Source organism: Octopus bimaculoides, chromosome 20 (genome assembly GCF_001194135.2).
Source record: "Octopus bimaculoides isolate UCB-OBI-ISO-001 chromosome 20, ASM119413v2, whole genome shotgun sequence".
Lineage (NCBI taxonomy): Eukaryota > Metazoa > Mollusca > Cephalopoda > Octopoda > Octopodidae > Octopus > Octopus bimaculoides.
The window spans coordinates 17689475-17704726 of record NC_069000.1 but is presented as its reverse complement, the minus strand read 5'-3'; the positions used below and the strand labels follow the sequence as shown (position 1 = coordinate 17704726).

At 34.7% G+C, this 15252-nt stretch overlaps 1 protein-coding gene across 1 annotated transcript in view; it reads left to right on the top strand.

Moving 5' to 3' along the window:
• LOC106883420 (ubiquitin carboxyl-terminal hydrolase 10-A) overlaps window positions 1-15244 on the top strand; it is a 22153-nt gene extending 6909 nt beyond the window's left edge. Inside the window, exons 3-15 of the mRNA XM_014934413.2 lie at window positions 100-133; window positions 219-1667; window positions 2732-2823; window positions 5018-5127; window positions 5240-5280; window positions 5422-5528; window positions 7349-7457; window positions 8015-8130; window positions 9224-9349; window positions 10132-10224; window positions 11775-11919; window positions 13277-13339; window positions 14138-15244. Of these exons, the coding sequence (XP_014789899.1) occupies window positions 100-133; window positions 219-1667; window positions 2732-2823; window positions 5018-5127; window positions 5240-5280; window positions 5422-5528; window positions 7349-7457; window positions 8015-8130; window positions 9224-9349; window positions 10132-10224; window positions 11775-11919; window positions 13277-13339; window positions 14138-14325 (2673 nt within the window). The 3' untranslated portion in view covers window positions 14326-15244. The remainder of the gene's footprint in view (window positions 1-99; window positions 134-218; window positions 1668-2731; window positions 2824-5017; window positions 5128-5239; window positions 5281-5421; window positions 5529-7348; window positions 7458-8014; window positions 8131-9223; window positions 9350-10131; window positions 10225-11774; window positions 11920-13276; window positions 13340-14137) is intronic.
• Window positions 15245-15252: the final 8 nt, after the last annotated feature.

The following is a 15252-nucleotide window of genomic DNA, read 5'->3' as shown; positions in this document are numbered from 1 at the left end:
TTTTTTTTTTTTTTTTTTTTTCATAATGGAAAATCTTCAATTTGGATGCCTACCATGACCTATTGGTGAGAAATAAAATCTAAACTTTATCTATTTCAGTTTCCTTGGGACAAAGATGGATCTCCTTTAGCTGGTAAGTTAAATGTTGTTTATTTCCCTTCCTGATGATGCTTTGCTAAGTTATATAAAAACTCACGACCTTCATTGTCTTTTTACAGATGATCTGATTCCTTATGAAGCTTACAATGGTAATCCACCGCCACCACCTCCATCAGTTGTTCCTGTTGCAACTCTATACCCACGCACAGGACCTGTTCCTCACATCCCTGCTGGAGGTGCTATTTTCCAGTCTCCACTAGTACCTTTGGTATTTACACAACCAGTCAACCTTTCTCAGTCCCAAATAAACAGACCCTCAGTGGTTGGGCCTCCTCCAGGTATGATCCCCATCAATTTGACTATGGTAAATCACGACTTCATACCCCCTCCTTCTGATGCTTCACTAGAAGTGGTCAATAATGACTCTGTAATTCCACCGGTTTCCAACCATGTAGTTACAGTTCATGAATATGACCAGTCTCAACCAAGCATGCCAGTGACAAACACATCAGTCAAAGAGAATGGCAAACTCTATGAGGGGAACAGTGTGCTTGAACCCAGCCTGTCTGGTTCATTGAAAAGTGAAGCAGAAGATACGAAATCTGGAGATCTGAAAAATATCAAGCAGTGTAACAAGAGAGTACAAGTGAAAAATTGCAGAATTGATAAAGTTGATCCAACTAGTTTTAGCATGATTGACAAGAGTGGTCAGGCGAAGCCAGACTGTGATAATGTGCCTTCTGGAAAACTAGAAAAGTCAATTGAAACTGAAACCCAGATGTTGGAAACTATTAGCTTTTTTGACTCTGAAATCTCTGGGAATGGTATTCTTCCTAATGATAACTTACAGTTAAAGTTACACAATGATCATTATATAATAACATTTCCTGACCAAAAGAGTAATAGTAACCAAACTGGGGAGGGATCTCCATCTGATACAAATTCACTTAACAGTCAGGCTAAAGATAAACCACTCCCAACCACTGCACCTTCAGACAATGATAATTTGCAGAGCCAGTCTAGTGACCAATCACCCAAGCCTAGTGACCATGTTGACAGTGTTGTAAATAGTTCTTTGGCAGATGTGAATGAAACAAAATCTCCTGAAAATGCCAAACCTGTTGTTGAGAGTTCAGCAGTTGCTGGTGAGAATGTACCAAATAGTTTAGAATCAGAGTCACAGACACCGACTGTAGATGTGACAAAAGATGCAGACAGTGTGACCTCAACAGAGAGTGTGGAGACAGTTAGCCAAGCTAAAGACAAAAATATTTCTCCTACTCCACAGCTTCCCAAGATGAAGTCTTGGGCTGGTCTGTTCAGAAACACTGAGACTACATCAAAGAGTATTGTTGTGTACTCGGGAACATCAGACAGGGACGATGAGCTGACTGTTTCTAAACGGACATCCTCTCCAGCATCTGTAGACAGGGCTGCAACAGGTAAAGGTATGACATCAGCTACAGTGCCAAAACCAAGCCCGGAACGAGAATTTGTAAAGGAATCTACCCCTCAGCTGCCAACTCCTGTTGCTGTTGATGAAGACCTGATGGCAATGAAGATCGGAGGTAAGTATCCAAATTTTATCTTCACTTTGTAACCTTATGTACGTTATAGTGATATTATTATAGTCTGAAAGTTCAGACATGTCTGTGTTGCTGAAGTACATATTATTTTGCAACTACACTGCTTCAGGTTTGATTCCACAGTACAGCATTTCAAGGCAATTGCCTTCAACAACATCAGGTTGAGCAAAATCTTGTATGGAATTTAGTTGACAGAGTGGTTGGCATTAGAAATGGCACTGAGTTGTAGAAACCACGCCAAATCAGACTGGAGTCTGGTGCAGTCTCTCAGCTTGCCAGCCCTGGTCAAACCATCCAACCCATGCCACGTGGACTACGGATATTAAATGATGATGATGATGTCACTAGATAGACTGAAGTGCCTTTGTGTTATTATTTATTGTAGTGGGTTATTAAAACATGTAAAATTTTAAGAAGCACATATGTTATTGTAGTGCATAGACACAAACTGAAGTATGTAGTAGCATATAAACAAAAACTAAGTACACATCTTCATTTTGCTGTTTTAAATTTCAGTTTTACATTTTCTGGTTTATTTTGATGTGTAAGAGCAGACAACTTTGAGCGATGCAATTTTACGGCCACACTTAGAAAATATAATAAACATTTACTATATTACTTACTGCTGTCCTGGAAAAATATAACTTTATAGTGATTTATACTGTTTATTATATAGACCAGATGGCTTTGACACTAGAAATTAGATAATTTATACTATTTTGAATATGGTCATAAACAAATAGGTAACTTTAAGTTCTTTTGTATAATGCATACCTGTATGCATGCATTATGCAAAATAGTTATCTCTAGTTAGATATTTGATGCTCACTACATTATGTTGATACTTATTCAACTATCGTTTTCCATGTGGATGGCATCACTTCTCCATCAGTGATTTATTTAATTGTGATTGGTATTTATAAAGAACTACTTAGTGTGTTAATCATAACTTGTTCCTCTTCTATAAACATGTTTTTATACCAATATTTCTCTCATATATCAGTAAGATTTATGTAATGTTAATTTTTGTTTTCTGTTACTTATAGCTGCTTTGAAAGATATGAATCTGATCTTCCGACCTGTGGCCCTGCAACCTCGGGCTCTCAACAACAAGGGCAACTGGTGTTATATCAATGCTGTATCCTTTCTATTACAGGGATTTATCCCTCCTAGTATGTTGCATCATTGATACTTTCCATGACTGTTTTATATTTGCATTTCCATTCTGATATAGGTTGGATGAGGCCATATATCTGTTTGTGGCCATATATCTTTCCTAATGACTAATTAATCTTGAAAACAAAAGTTTAGAAGGCTCTTTTAACGAAGTACTTTTTTGTTACTTAGCTGTATTTTGTAAATATTAAAATAATTAAAATTACAATGGAATCTGCTATAGTATCAAAAGTAGGAAGGCCACTCTTGGTAATGCTTTATATAAAGCAGTGGTTCTCAACTGGGGTCTATATAGCCCTTGGGGGGGGGGTCCATATAAGATTTTGTTGCTAAAATTTATATGCAATAAATTGCTTATATTTCTATAATACACAATATTTTAGCAATTTTTTTATGCTGTTCCTAATATTAAATTAGGATTTTTTTTTAATATACATTGAGTAGGAATCAAAGAGATCCATAGGCAAAAAATGGTTGAGAGCCACTGATATAAAGCTTTTTCTCAGGAAGGTCATATGTAAGCAATTTCCAAGTTAGTGCAGGTGGCACGTAAAAGACACCATTTTGAGCGTGGCTGTTGCCAGTACTGCCTGACTGGCCTTCGTGCCGGTGGCACATAAAAGCACCCACTACACTCTCGGAGTGGTTGGCGTTAAGAAGGGCATCCAGCTGTAGAAACTCTGCCAAATCAGATTGGAGCCTGGTGTAACCACCTGGTTCACCAGTCCTCAGTCAAATCGTCCAACCCATGCTAGCATGGAAAGCTGACGTTAAACGATGATAGATGTGACGACCTAAACTTTGCAAAATTAGTTACCAAGTAATTTAGTGAACTAAAGTGTGCAGTTAAATGTTATAGCTAGAAAAATGATAAAATCTAACAATATCTTCCCATAGCTCTCTTTACGAGAGCATGTTTATCCAATATCTGCTTTAATATCTAACAGATCTTTAAGGCAACAAGTTGGTAGAATTGTTATTGTGCCAGGCAAAATGCTTAGAGGCAATTTGTCTTTTTTATGTTCTGAGTTCAAATACCACCCAGGTCGACTTTGCCTTGCATCCTTTTGGGATCAATAAAATAAGTACCAGCTGAGTACTGAGGGTGATCTAATTGACTTAGCCCCCTCCCCCCTGAACTTGTTGACCTTGTACCAAAATTTGAAACCAATATCTGTTTTAATATTTAACTGAACTTCAAGGTGGCGAGCTGGCACAATTGTTAGCACCCTGGGCAAAATGCTCAATGGCATTTTGTCCGTCTTTATGTTCTGTGCTCAAATACCACTGACATCGATTTGCCTTTCATCCTTTTGGGGTTGATAAAATAAGTACCCGTTGAGTACTTGGGTTGATCTAATTCACTTGGCTCCCACCCTGCAAAACTTGCTGGTCTTGTGCCAAAATTTGAAACCAATAACTAACAAAGCTTTATTTTTTTTGTAAGTCTTGGGTTGAATATATATTCTGTTAGGTTAATTTTAGGTTTCAATTGTTTTCAGGTTCCATGTGACACCCTCTGCTCCCTTTCTGCTATTTGAACAGTAACTGGTTTTCAGAAATAGACATAAATGTGAATATTAGCTTATGATACAGTTATATATTTAAGAGATGAGGAATTACGTACATTATTTACATTTGACGGATATTTGTCCTCATCTTGTTGTTAACAGAACGTTTCGGTTGATATAACCTCCAGCCTTTATCAGGTGTTTTGGGGAAATTTCGAACCTGGGTTCTCATTCATAACGTATTTTTTTTTGCCATCGCCGCCACCGCTGTTGTTGTTGTTGTTGTTGTTCAGGTCACTGCTTGGAATCGAACTCGGAATCTTGGGGTTAGTAGTGGTTAAGAGCATGGGCTACTAACCCCAAGATTCAAGCAGTGGCTTGAATAATAATAATAATAATAATAATAATAATAAATAATAACATCGAAAAATACCTTAGGAATAAGAACCCAGGTTCGAAATTTCCTCAAGACAGCTGAAGAAGGCTGGAAGGTATATCAGCCATAATGTTGTAAACAACAAAAAAGATGAGGATAAATATCCTTCGAATGTAAATAATTAGTGTATGGTGTTGAAATTTTGGCCAATGTAACAGTTTGTTGATATTGATTTCTGTAATTCTACTTTACCTTAACCATGCTCTCAGACCTTACAGGCTCTCTTATCTTGTCCACCCTTTTACCATCTAATAAAAAAGCTGCCACTTGTTTCAATTAAACAGCGTGGGCCCAGCTCAACACCAGTTTTAGATGCCATGTAAGTATTTCATTTTACATCTAGTTGTATAAAATTTGTAAATTTTTTTTTGTATTTTATGTATGAAATAATTTTGTCTTTTGTAAACATTTTAGAAAATCTTGTTTTTCAGGTTCCAGTTTATGAATGAGTTCAATACTATGCCTAATTCAGGTAAATCTATATTGTATAATTTAAGAATGTAAAATAAATTAGTTCTTTTTCTTTCTATTTAAAGTTGTTCATTTCTGTTTACTCTTTAATTAACGTAAAAATGTTCTAATTTCCAATCTATTTCCATTCTTTTATCTTCAGCTTCTAAGAAACGCTCACCTTCTGCAGAATTAATCCCAGGACCCCCTTTTGAACCATCATGTGTGTATAATATGCTGCACATGATAGAATCTACCCTGTCTTTCAAGGTGAATATCCTCAGTATACTGTGGAATATACATTTTTATTTGAGAAGTTTTACTGCTCTGCTGATGTCTTTCAAGAGTTCATAATCTATTTTCTGATACAACTGAGAAATGTTTGACATTATTTTCCCTATCTTCATTCTCTGGCGCTCTCTGTTCCAAAGCTTTGTCTCTTGGTTTTTTGACAGAACAGCTACAAAACAATCTAACTTTATAACTTAAACCCACTTATGTCATTTCCAAATCAATATTTTCTCAAGTGTAATATACTGGAACCAAAAGTATAATTTAGACAACTGATTGCTACATTTTTACACCAGAATCTATTAGCATTCAGATTATTTACTCATTTACACATTTCAGTCATTTGACTGCAGCCATGCTGGAGCACCACCTTTAGTTGAAGAAATCGACCTCAGGACTTATTCTTTGTAAGCCTAGTACATTAACACACTGACATTGGCTGTCAAGCAATGATGAGGGAACACACACACACACACACACACACACACACACACACACACACACACACACACACACACACACAGAGGATGGGCTTATTTCAGTTTCCGTCTACCAAATCCACTCACAAGGCTTTAGTTGGCCCGAGGCTATAGTAGAAGACACTTGCCCAAGGTGTCACGCAGTGGGACTGAACCCGGAACCATGTGGCTAGGAAGCAAGCTTCTTACCACACAGCTACTCCTGTGCCTATTTACTTTGTTTTTAATTAATCATACATTCTCATAGCTTTGAGATTTTCATGATGTGATTGTTTATTTTACAATGACATTGTAGGATGGGAGTGAGAGGCTGGATCTAGCCTGCTTGAACATAAAATAGACTATTTTGGATATGGCCTCTTTAAATGCTAAAGGGTTAAGCCATAATGAGGGTTAAATGCAAGTTAAGCCATTTGTGGCTGCAGTTTAGATTAAAACTGATTCTAGACTATTTTTAAAGAGTTTGTTGAATTGTACATCACTGTAGTATTTTGGTATTTTATGACATCTTTTTGGACTGTTCATTCACAATTGATTACATTTCCAAGTAGTAAAGTTTAAGATGTATTTGTCTAAAGTCTAGGCAATTACACTCTGTTCTTCATTTTCAGATAATTTGGAAGACCTGAGATGTTATAAAACCTTCTTCATTATCTGATTACTATGCTGAGTCAGATAGGTCTTCTCTTACATAGGATCTGCCTTGCCACGTGGTCCTTTGTCATCTCCTATGTGACAATCAGCATTCTGAGATTAGCCTTTAATTTTTTGATCTTTTTCTGTAGATTCATTCTCTCCCTTTCTCACTACAGCATAGATCAGTGGTTCCCAAACTATGAGTCGCAACCCATTGATGGGTCGCAAAAAGTTATAAAATTACGCATTATCTTTGATTAACTGCTGTCTATCGAGATAGTTCAAGACTCATGTTTTCAATACCAGACTGGTTGTTTTATCAAGCAGTAGGCTTTTTTAATTCTATTATTGAGCGTAGCAAGAAACAGGCTCATCCTTCTCACAGGCCTCAATGAAAATGTAATCTGAAATAAATTTGTTGCTTTCATTACTGTTTTTACCCAGTAGAGTTAAGTGGGTCGCCATAAACTGGTGTCATAAATAGTGGGTCGCGTCCCTGAAAAGTTTGGGAACCACTGGCATAGATACTTGATTTTTGTCTCAGTTCATTGGAATGCTACACAGTATGAGTCTTTGTCTTTGAATGCTTACAAGAATACTAGCAGCAGTCTAAACTTGTGTGTTGATTATTCTCTCTCTCTCTCTCAAGCAGTAGGTTATCATTATATTCATTTTTTTTTTTAGTTTGGGAAGCAAGAAGATGCTGAGGAGTTTTTGAGTTTTGTGTTAAACAAACTTCATGAAGAGATGCTTGCTGTGGTAAATGTTGCAAATAACAATCCTAATCAGTCGGGTAATTATCTGATTTGTTTATAACTGGAATTTCAGTATTAGACTTAATAGCTGAAGCTTTCAGCATAGTTGATTGTATAAACTGAAACTTTTAGTTTGATTTTTAATTTCCAAATTTTTTGGTTAACTTAACAAAATGGTGTAATTTTTATTTCATCTATGAGTAGTTCTGTTTTGGATGTACATTTGTCATTCCCACATTGTTATATAATGGGAAAAATTTGAATTAATATTAACCAAAAGTTAAGCAAATGAATATGAAATATAATTTTTCTAAATATTTTGTCAATATTTAAATGTATTTTATGCTATTATACATGCTGTGTTAACCAGTTCTTGTTCCGAAGATGTTTTTATTGGAGTTAACTCTTATGCCAGTATTTGGACCAGTCAGCTATTTTGATCCCTTCATAATGCTGATGATTGTCAGACTTGATAACGGTTCTAATCTCTTCTACATTCACTATATTCCAAATTTTTTCTAAGTGGCATCAGTTTCTACATAGATTATTGTAGAGCTTAATTTTTTTTTAATGTTTAAAAATCTCTTAAATTCAGATGAGAATCATAATTCAAGACACAAGGAAAATGGTTTTCTTCCTGATGAGAATGCCAATACCGATGATGACTGGGAGCAAGTTGGACCGAAAAACAAGACAGTTTACACACGAAGGGTATGATTTTTATTATGACATTTGAGTTTACTTACATACTGGACTTGTGTTAAATATTGGATATGGCCTCTTGTATTTTTGGAATATATTTGTTCCTGCTTTCAATATTGATAAATTTACCACCATGATTGGAAATTAAAATATTTGGACTTTATATCCAACATGTATCTATTTGTGTCATGAATAAAAGTTATGGAAAAAAATTTTTTAGAAAGCAAAATCCAAATTTCACTTTATAAAATGTCAGAATGTACAGCATGTTTATCTGGTGTGGTTACATGTTGTTGAGAGATGAAAACACTTTATATCATAATTGGTGAACAAGAGTATTATATTGTTGCATTCAGGTTTTCAGTGAGTTAATAATTCACAGCATTCCTAATGGTGAGAGTGACAAGTGAGTATCTAGCTTAGTACTGAACAATTGAAGGAACTATTAGAAAAGTATTCTATAGGCTTCCACTTAGTTTCTGAATTACACATGCAAGCTGTTCAACTGAAGGCTATTATAGTATGATACATTTACCTAAGTTGTATCAGAGTGAAATCAAATCTGGAACTTTATATCTGCAAAACACTTCTAAACCATACTGTACATTCATGATTGTTGGTGACATGAATATTGCTGATCCATATAATTCTATTGAAAAATGAACTTAAAAAAAAACTGAAAACTTTATGGTGTCAGTTAATTTTCAGAAGGTAGAAATTGTATTTTTTATTTGATAATCAATATATGTGAATTTGAAACACAATTTGTAGTCTGTAGTTATTGTTTAGAACTCTTACATGGCCAGTGTTTTAATCTGGGTAAAAGTACATAACTTTGCTTGCCTGTTAAGTCTCTACTTGATAGTTGGGAAGGAATATTATCTGGTTGGTGAAACATTGGCTTCAATTACTGTTAGATGCCCGAATTTACAAAAGAATAGATGTAGACATTACAAGTATATCTCTTCCACTTGTGATTTACATTGTTGATTAAAAAAAATTAGTCTTTAAATAACTATTTATTGTATCCTAGGGATTTGACTTTTTTATCTTTCTGTTTCACTTTCTAATACAAAATATTCATTGTAATCCCTTTGTGTAGGCCAATTTTACCAGGAGTTGTGTTTCTGATATATTTGCTGGTCAAATGAGGTCTGCTGTGTATCAGGTTGCCTCCAAAGAATCTGCCACACTTCAGCCATTCTTCACACTACAGTTAGACATACAGGTAAATATTTTCTTTTCTAAATAGTTTGCTCTGTATAAGTAATAAGTAATATTAATATATAAACACAAATGCAGTAGAAACTGCTTATTGGGATAAAAAGCCTTTTCAGGAACAATAATTGGGTGATAACATTAAGCAAATAGTTTGGGGCCTATTCATTTTGATAACTGGTTATAATAACCAACTTCCATTTATATATATGAGAGGGAGAGTGTTGGGTTGTACATAATACACCCATACCCTTTCTCTCTTGATAGAGGGTATTGAAGGGGAAATTTTAGCAGTTACTGATACTAGGTGCTATAAATCTGCATTAAAAAATATCTTATCTTTTAAAGATGTTTTGTCAATGCAAGAAGTCTTCAGGTGGAATATGTCTTTTTTTGACTGAAACTGGAAGAAACAAATAAACTGTCTTTACTCAAATCTTCTCTCCATCTAGTAGCTTACAAAAATAGTGAAAATTTCATTTTTGCAAGCAATTGTTTAACCTCTTAACATATCCTGTATATTTTTGTTCAGAGATGTCTAGTAAATATATATTTGAACTAAAATAAACCTCCACTGTACTCCGAGGTATCTGTCACTTATTTCATGCTGTTGTTCCCATTTTCTATCAGTAACTTCATAATAAATAACTGATCCAAAATAAATTTTTGTACTTATTCTTCCTTATATGCAGATTAAAAAAAAAAAAAAAAAAAAAAAAAAGAATTTGGGGGTGGGGGTGGAAATTGTTCAACATGATTAAAATGTACTTATATATAATTATTATTTTGAAGTCTGATAAAGTCTGGAATGTGAAGGATGCTCTTGAAGGCCTTGTAAGTAAAGAAGCAGTTCATGGTTATACATGCTCAAAGACTAATACAGAGGTAGGCAGCACTTTTTTATAACAAAATCCTGTTAGACAATTTGAAGCAAATTATTCCAAAATGAAAACGTTTTTTGAGCTTTTCCATTTTATTTTTATTTTTCAATGAAAAAAGAAAAAAAGACTATCTAATTGGCTTTGTAACTGAAATATAATATTTTAAGTTTTTGTTGTTAAATATGAACATTGAGTTCATCAATTTATTTATTGGCATTCAAGTTGTCATTTCCCCAATTTGTATGTTATAAAATACTAATAAATTAACAAGTTGTTTTGAAAAATCAATTGAAATGTCATTTGTACTTGTCTGGCAAGTGGTTTCAGCCATGATCATTCCTCCTGCTCTGATATAGTCAAACTGGAACTACATTTATCAATGCTCACTTTCTTTAAGATAGTAAGGTGTGATTTGGGGAAGATTTGGTTGATGTCTAGCAGGTTAACCTTTGTCCAAAGCATTTTCTTAAGTTTGTTCTAAACATCCATGCTTGTTTTCAGACTTTTAGTTAACCCTTGTTTGATTAATATAAAGCTTTCCTATTATAAATCCTAGTGGTTGAAAAATAAAGGGGAATGTGTGTTGTGTAGGAAGCATGGATGCTAAGGAAATATGTTTATTATACCCCATATGCTATATGGGACAGGCAAAAAGTTAAGGCTTTTTCATTGACCCAGTGTGGAAAATACATATTTTTGATACTAAAGATGAAAGGAATTGGGGTTTGATTGAATCAAATTCAGTGGGGGGAAAAGGGAGACCAGTTTTATAGAACAGTGCTGATGGTGCTAGATTTGATAAGCAATGGACTGTCAAAAACTAGAGTAACAGATGAAATATTCTGTCATTTTAAGTTCTAAGATCAAATCATGTGGTTGGTGTTAACTTCCATTCATTTCATACCCCAGTACCATTTCATACCTCTGTACCTAAAAAGCAATTAGGTACAGGGGTTGATTGGTTTGGATTTTTTAATATCAGTACTAGTAATATCTGTTTGAGAATTGTACTTATTTAGCATGGGAGTTGATCTGACAGTGTTGAAAACTAAAAGAATTACATCATGTAATAGCCATTTAACACGCACAGCTAATTCCCTTTAAACTTATCACATGAGGTATGAAATCTGCTCATTGACACAGTTTCATATATAATGATTTTTAAAATGTTGTAATTCTGGTTTGTGTTGTTGGGGTGAAGGCATTAAGTTAACTTTGCTAAAATTTCTTAAATGGGATATGAAAAAAGTTATATACAAAACAACACAGTGGAGGATTCACTTTAATACTCTTAAAAGTTAATGTTCTGACAATTAATCACTTGTAGGATATTGTGAATATGTATTGTGAGAAATGTTTCTCATTAAATGAAATGGCAAACTGAGATAGATTTGACAGAAATATTAAGTTGTGTAAAAGTATTTGTATTCACTAAATACTAACATGTGTGTGCTTTATGTGTTGTGTGTAAATATGTATGTGTATGAATGTATATATAGGTGAGTGTGTATGTATTTCAGTTATTTTATATTAGAAATACATCTTGTTTTTCAGGTGGAAATAACCAAAAAAGTTACTCTTGAAGAACTACCACCAGTACTTATTCTACATTTCAAATGTTTTATCTATGATAAGAATGGAGGGATCCAGAAGGTCTTAAAGAAGATTGATTACCCAATAGAACTAGATATAAGTAAAGGTAATACAGAGACTATTTTTTATTTATATATTTCAAGTGTACAGAGATTCCTATAGAAGGAACATTTTTGCCAGTCTATTATAAAATTTAGTTTGAAAGTGTCTTGATGTTGTGTGTGCAAATGAGAATTATTTTAAAGGCATCAGTCCTTTCACTTAGAACTTTTGTAATTGTTTTCTCTAAGAACCTAGTGCAAGAAATTACATTTGTTTAATCCTTCAGCATTTAAACTGGCTGTATCCAGCCCAATTATTCTACCTGTTTTATGTTCAAACTAATGAGATCCAACCTCTCACACCTACCCTATAATTGTCTGACAGCCACAACTGGGTTCTCCTACTTGTGTGGCATGGTGTGAGTCCTGTTGCCAGACATAGGGTGTTCCAGCAGCCACCCTCTTGACCCAGGGCAGCATTACCTCCTCCAGGCACTGGATGTAGGCCTCTGTGTTGACTCTGAGGCTGTGTGGGAAGATGAATGGAGGCATAACTAGTGATCACTCCAAACACCATGTGTTGACTAGATGTTTGATTTTTATCACTCTTGGAACATGTCCTCAGTCACTCTATAGAAATTATAACCAGCACTGATTTTTTTTTCAATGTTTTGTATTTGAGATGTCAAATGTAAAGAAACAATGAGATTGAAGATGAAAAAAGGATAATGGGTAATATATAAAGTTGTTCATCCAACTTCACTTTGATTGGTTTTGAATACCATTGGTTGTGGAGATTAGATTGTGCTGGAGTGATTTCCCTTCCCGTTCTCTATATCCACAGGAATTAGTGAACGTAGCACTCTCAGCTAACTTAGGATTGCATTGTTCCTACCCTGCAGTAACCTACACACAAGCAGAGTGGATTGAGCTCATAAAGTATTGTGACTACTGATAGAATATACTGCTGAACTCTTCTGGCATCTTGACTGGCCAACTTACCCACTTGGCCTCTCTAAATTTAGTTGTACATCCAATGTTTCCTGTTTGTATTTTTTTTTTTTAAATGGTTTTGAGAGCAATTGTTTATATGCTTATTCATCATAGTTGTAGCATTGTCAGCAAAGTGAAGCAGTAGCTATGTGCCTTGGCTTGAATTTCTTCACAATAAACTCTTGACCAGGTTTTCATTGGTGTATTTTAACTGCAAACATGGTTTTAATTTTAGAATTGCATTGTGAAAAACTCCAGTTTGTATTGAATTTTTCTGTTGGTCTTTTTCTATATTGTTTGATCACTACTAATCTATATTATTTGGGGCTGTTAATATAGGATGTCATAATTTTATCTTATCAAGTAAGGGATGTGTTGATGAGAACTGTTAATTTTGAATGAATACTAATCATTGTTGTTCTGTTTTAGAACTGTTGTCTCCAGTTCGCTCAAGAATCCCAATGGCTCAAAGAAGCTATAAGCTTTTTGCTGGTAAATATTTTTTGTTTAGCTCTATTTCTTTTTTTTTTTTTTTTTTTTTTTCTAAACAGTTCTTTGGTTCAGCATATACATTCCATTGGTTTATGCTGTAAAATAATTTTGAAAATGTTAAATTTGTCACGTTGCTCAACACATTAAGTGCTGTATAAGAGCTGAAATATAAGTGAAGACATGTAGCTTTGTGGTTGGGGCATTCGACTCACAGTTGTAAGGTCATGAGTTTGATCCCCAGAGGCACATTGTGTCTTTGAGCAAGACACTTTATTTCATATTGTTACAGTCCATTCAGTTGGAAAAAAATTACCTGTAATTCAAAGGGTCAGTCTTGTTACATTCTGTGTCATGCTGAATCTCTGAGAACTACATTAAAGGTATGCATGTCTGGAGTACTCGGCTACTTGCATGTATGTTTCATGAGTAATCTGTTCTATTCATCGGATCAACTGGAGCACTTGTAACCGATGGAGTACCAGTTAAAGAGCTGAAATATTAGTCTTGAAAGACAACTGGCTTTGTAGTTCAAATGTTGCTGCTACAGCCATTTGTGTCCTGGTGCAAAGTAGCAGCACCTAGCTTTGCTTCCCCAGTTTACCTGATTGAGCAAAATCCCAGATTCCACTCTCTTCTCCAGAGTTAAGTGACTTGTAGTGAAATGGACATCCATCTTAAAACACTTGGTCCCAGTAAGTAATCATTCCATCCATAGCAAGTACAGAGCAATGGTTGTAAAGCTATATTAGAAATGTTTCTCTAAAATTAAATATTTGATGGTTTCTTTTCTATTTGCAGTTATATTTCACCATGGCAAGAATGCAACAGGAGGACATTATACCGCCTGTGTTTATCACTGTGGCATCAACAACTGGATCCTGTATGATGATGGAGTCGTGAGACAAGTATCACCAACTCATGTCCTGAAATTCGTTCTAAACCGGATTCCTTATTTATTGTTTTATAGACGCTGCGATCTCAGTTGACACTAAAGTTTTTTTTTTTGTTTCTGAACTCTGAGTTGGGATACCTTACTTCCTTGTGACTCTCACCCAAATCATGCCTACAGCCCCACCTCAACGAACCAGCTAATACCTTAGTAATAAAACAAAAAGAAAATATGCTGTCATAAGATAAACTGAAATCAAAAGAAGCATCATTGTTAGATGCCGGAGGCTGCTATTTTTTTTTTTTTTTTTTTTTTTTTTTTCTCCTGTCTAAGGGATCATACTCATTTCTCACATCATTTTAGAACGTGTAAAACTCTCATACTAGCTATTCTCTGGAACTGATATCTATTTTGTAGCTATATTTTTTTTTTAACCCCTTTATTGTTGTTGGAGCCTCTGTAAAGTATGTCATGTTTACTCTCTGATTTTTGACACAGAGGTCATTGTCTTCTAATCACACACACACACACACACACACACACACACACGCTACTCATTAGTAGTCACTTGCTGCTGACTGGTTGGCTGTTTATGGATAGTATATGCGTAATTGTTTTATACTTCAGGTTTTATCGCTTACTTCGTTTGAGTTGATGCTAGTTTAGTGATATCTGTGGTGAGTGCTGACGAGCAAGAAGAGGTGAGCACCTTGTAAACCAGGCCTCTGGTATAGTATTGGTTTTCAATTCAAGCTAATTGACTTACACTGCTAATACTCCTGATGAAAGCCTGGATCTCCCAGTTTTCTCCCTCAAAATACATGCCTCTTTTGTAGGTTGTCAATAAAAACCAAAATTAAAATGATGTACATTTTTACAAAGTGCCTAAGTGTACCAGCTTTTGGTTTTATATTCTTTGACACTAAATGGCTACATGTTTTGTTTATCCTGGGATAAATAAATCTAACGTTTTTATTTTCGTCCAAAACTTAAGGTTTTGATTAAAAAAAACAAAACAAACAAA